The following is a 4,829-nucleotide window of genomic DNA, read 5'->3' as shown; positions in this document are numbered from 1 at the left end:
GTAAGGACAATAGATTCTTATTTAGGTTCCTTTGTTTTGTTTTGTCTTTTACTTCTTTGTTTGTTTTCTTTGTTTAATAGTTTTTATAGATTACTGTATTTAACGTGTATAAGGAACCCTTTTTTGTCAAAAATTAGGTTAAAAACATATGGGAGTTTCATATACATGGATAGTATTATAATCCCCTACAAAACCTTTTTTTTCCAAATTTTAAGCCCCCAAATTAGGGGGTTTCTTATACACGTTAAAATACAGTAATCCTTTTGATACCAACCTGGCTGAAACTGATTCTAGCTCTGTCATACAAATGTCTTGTTTACATAAGTTTTGAATTAAAATCTTCCACCAAACTTTAGTCACAATTTATGTTCCTAACACTAGCTGAATGATAATTAAATTATTTTACTAAATTCTTTGTTATATTTAAAATTAATTGAAAGAAACACAGAACATCTAAAAATAAATATGGTAACATAAGGGTTAAAATATATAATAGAGAAACAATTCTTAACCCTTTCAATACCAACCTGGCCGAGACCTCCTCTGGCTCTGTTGTACAAATGTCTTGTTTTCATAAATTTAGAATTAAAGTCTCCTACCAAACCTTAATCGCAATTTATGTTCCTAACACTAGCGGAATGATGACTAAGGAATACATATAGCACTTGACTGATATTCATTTTCACAATGTGAAATGATGTACTTTGCTCAAGGACACATGCTATCCTGTTCAGTATTTGAACTCAGGCCTTTGTGATTTTGACTCCAACCCCTTACTAGACTCTGTGCTTCCATAGGCTAGCTAAACTCTCAGCTGGGAAAATGTACCATTCTGAAAATGTAGGAGGAACGAATTTAAATAACTGGCCAAGACCTTTGGCATTATGTTGTGTTTGAGAAGAAGACCCATCAAGTCGAGCAAAATCGCAGTCGTGGCAGATTCTGGTGTCATGCAAATTGGCACCCATGACAGTGGCATGTAAATGCACCCCAGTGTCACCAAATGGCATCTGTGCAAGTGGCACGTAAAAGTACCGATTACACTCACGGAGTGGTTGGTGTTAGGAAGGACATCCAGTCATAGAAAACCATGCCAAATCAGACTGGAGTCTGGTGCAGCCTTCCAGCATGCCTGCCCAGTCAAGCCGTCCAATCCATGCCAGCATGGTCAACGGACATTACATGTTGATGATGGTGATGATGATATATAAAAGCACAGAAGATAAAAAATATATACGCACATAAAAATACAAAATATGTAGAAAGGCCTATCAAGAAAAGGCAAATACAATCAACTAAAATAAGTAATCAAAATGGATTACTGATACTCTCTCTCTCTCTCTCATCTCTTCTCTCTCTCATCTCTTCTCTCTTCATATATCTATATCTATCTATCTATCATCCTCATCATCGTCGTTTAAACGTCCATTTTCCATGCTGGCATGGGATGGATGGTTTGACTGAGGGCTGGCAAGCCAGAAGGCTGCACCAGGCGCCAATCCAATCTAGCAAAGTTTCTACAGCTGGATGCCCTTCCTAACGCCAACCACTCTGAGAGTGTAGAGGATGCTTTTTACATGCCACCGGCACGAGGGCTACTCAGGCAGTTCTGGCATCAACCACGCTTGAATGGTGCTTTTTACGTGCCACTGGCATGGGAGCTAGTCTGGTACTGATCATGCTCGAATGGTGCTTTTTACATGCCACCAGCACGAGTGCCAATCAGGCGCTACTGTCATCGGCCACAACATATATATATATATATATATATATATTTTTATACACACACACACACACACACACACATACAATTATGTTTATCTGTCCAGTCTATTTGTATGTCTGTTTATACTGAGTTGTCCGGAAAGTTCGTGCTGATTTTTAAAGGAAAGAAAACGGTCAATAAATACTTGCCATTACATTTTTAATCAACCAAATATGAACCATTTTGTTGCACAATGCGTCTCCATCTTTCCTTTAACTTGAAAATACCCTCTTCCCAGAATTGAGGTGGTTTCATGGCAAATAAGTCGAAAGGTAAGCTACTATAAATTGGCACAAACTTTCCGGACAACCCAATATATTCATCTATCTCTATGCATGTTTGTATGTGCGTTTTCTATATCCATTCTATCATCTGTCTATCTATCTATCTATCTATCTATCTATCTATCTATCTATATATCTATCTATGTCTATATATATTCATATTTGTTTATCTGACTATTTAGTTACCCATCAATTTCTCTCTCTCTCCCTCTTTCTTTCTCTTTCATCTCAAACTATTTACCTGTATTGTAATACCATTTTCTCCAGCTTCCAGATATCTCATATGTCTCTACTGTTGTTGTTGTTGCATCACAGTGCAACACCGTACCAATATTTGATTCCTTCACTGCTGATAATCAATATTCACATCAACTAAACACTTTTGATTTTTTTATTGAGATTTCTTTGTTTATTTTCTCTTTCTCTCTTTCTTTCCGTCTTTCTGTTATGATATCATCAGGTACCTTCAAATAACAAACCTGTGCCGCAAGCTGCTGTTACTCCAAATATCATAGACCTTGATACTGATTTAGAGTACATTCAACAGGTAGGACAGAGTACACCTGTAATTGCTAGCCAACAACACCCCAAAGGCAGCAACTGAAAGCTTCACCGATTTTTAGCTTCATTCTTGTTATTCTTCCACCTCGGTTCTTCCGCCATTCTCCATACGTTTTTACTTTCACTTTCACTTTGCAAAAATTTTTCGAAAGGGAGTCATTCAAACTCCCTATTTATAGTTATTCCTTTGTTCCTTTCTCCCACTATTGTTTTGTCCTCATTCTCCTTCCTCCCACTATTACTCTTTCACATTGTTACTCTCCACCACTGTTATTTTCTTTCATTACACCCCCTCACTCCACTTCCAGTCTTACACCTCCTTATTTTCTCTCCACTTCCTCCTTCTCTCCCATTCTTTATTCCAGCCATCCTTACTCTCCTTTACATGTTTTTACTCTTCCCTCTCCCAGGCTTCATTTTCCTTACTATTCCTCTTCCTCCCCTTCATTTTTACTTGTCTCACTATCACTTTCTTTTGTTCTTACTCCTCTTACAGCTAATCACTCAGACACATACACTCACACTCTCTCTTTCTCTGTTTTTCTGTCTGTCTGTCTGTCTCTATATATATCTTTGTTTTCTCTCTCTCTCTCTCTCTCTCTCGCTCTTTGTTTCTCCCCCCACCCCTCATATGTAAGCATTACATGTTCTAAAAGAACCAATCAAAGAGACCACTTTTATGGCCACCACCCCTCCACTCCTTATTCATTCTCCTGTTTCCCTCACTCTTTCCCTTCCTCCAGTGAAGGTGTGTAGTTTAGTGATCAGGATATTCAGCTTACAATCATGAAGTCATGAGTTCAATTCCCAAACCCTCCTCCTCCTCCAAAATTCCAGGCCTTGTGCTAAAAGTAGAAACGAATATTATGGTCTCAGTAAAGTATTGAGCTGGCAGAATGGTTAGCGGCATTTTAGCCATTCTTACATTCTGAGTTGAACTTTGCCTTTCAACTGATGTTAACTTTGCCTTTCATTCTTTCGGGGTCAATAAAACAAGTACCAGTTGAATCCTGGGGTCAATCTAATTGACTCACCTCCTTCCTTGAAATTACCTGCCTTGTGCCAAAATTTGAAATCATTATTATGGTGTAGGTGACATACAAGGGTCATGTTCAGGGGTTACACCTTGCCCCTCAGTCACAGTGACAGTACAGTAATCCCTCGCCATATCGTGGGTCACCTATCATGGTTCACTTGTCATGGTTCACCTGTCGTGGTTCACCTGTCGTGGTTCCCCTATCGTGGTTTATTATTTACGCTTACACCGATTCCTCCATGGTGTTATTTTGCATTTATAATAAAAAAAGAAAATATATACAAATTATAAAAATAATTAAAAAAGTAGACAATACTGTTTCTACTTTGCTGATTCCCCCCCCCCCATCGTGGGGGGGTTGAAACGTAACACTGGCAATAGTCGAGGGATCACTGTATATAGCTTCTTGTACCACAAGAACTCAACACATTTATTTCCTGACAATAACAAGATTCTTCCCTCAGAGTCACAATAACAAATTCTTCCCTCGGTCACATGACTCAACTCCGTCCACCCAATCACAACACAAGGACATTCTCCATCTTTCGCTCATTACAATACCCAGACATTGTCTTCTTACTCTTCAGTTCCAGACAACACAACTCCTTACCCTCATTATTCCCATATTCAACTTCCTTTATCACCATCTCCCAGACAAAAATCTAAACCTTCCAGAAATTTCTACCATTCCTACATTTAAAAACCATTTTATTTTGCTTTATTTTCACTGAATTTGTATTTTTATTTTAATATATTTTTTGTCAAATTTGTATACATTATATTATTTTTATATTCCATATGTTCATATATTATATTTTTTATATTGTATTAATGTTTATATTATATTTTGTGTTTATATATAAAGACTGCAAACAAACAGGAAACAACTTCTATCTCATTCCAGGGTGAAAAACTAGAGGTAGTCGATAGCTTCCGCTATCTGGGCGACCAAGTTAGTAGTGGGGGTGGGTGCGCTGAAAGTGTAGCTGCTAGAATAAGAATAGCCTGGGCAAAGTTTAGAGAGCTCTTACCCCTGCTGGCGACAAAGGGACTCTCACTCAGAGTAAAAGGCAGACTGTATGACGCATGCGTACGAACAACCATGCTACATGGCAGTGAAACATGGGCTGTAACTGCTGAGGACATACGTAAGCTCGCAAGGAATGAAGCCAGTATGCTCCGT

At 38.2% G+C, this 4,829-nt stretch overlaps 1 protein-coding gene across 9 annotated transcripts in view; it reads left to right on the top strand.

Annotated features, from left to right (window-relative positions):
- LOC106872024 (mucin-17) overlaps window positions 1-4,829 on the top strand; it is a 136,842-nt gene that overhangs the window by 117,956 nt on the left and 14,057 nt on the right. For 8 of the 9 annotated variants that reach the window (XR_008264015.1, XM_014918843.2, XM_014918845.2 and 5 more), the window contains one exon: window positions 2,510-2,596. The exons of the other annotated variant lie outside the window; for it this stretch is intronic. Coding sequence is in view for 7 of the 8 variants with exons in the window: in XM_014918843.2 (XP_014774329.1) it covers window positions 2,510-2,596 (87 nt within the window). In the remaining variant the exon portion in view is untranslated. The remainder of the gene's footprint in view (window positions 1-2,509; window positions 2,597-4,829) is intronic. 9 annotated transcript variants of the gene reach the window in all.

The sequence above is a fragment of the Octopus bimaculoides genome, chromosome 4 (assembly GCF_001194135.2).
Source record: "Octopus bimaculoides isolate UCB-OBI-ISO-001 chromosome 4, ASM119413v2, whole genome shotgun sequence".
NCBI lineage: Eukaryota > Metazoa > Mollusca > Cephalopoda > Octopoda > Octopodidae > Octopus > Octopus bimaculoides.
This window is presented reverse-complemented; position numbering and strand designations above follow the sequence as displayed.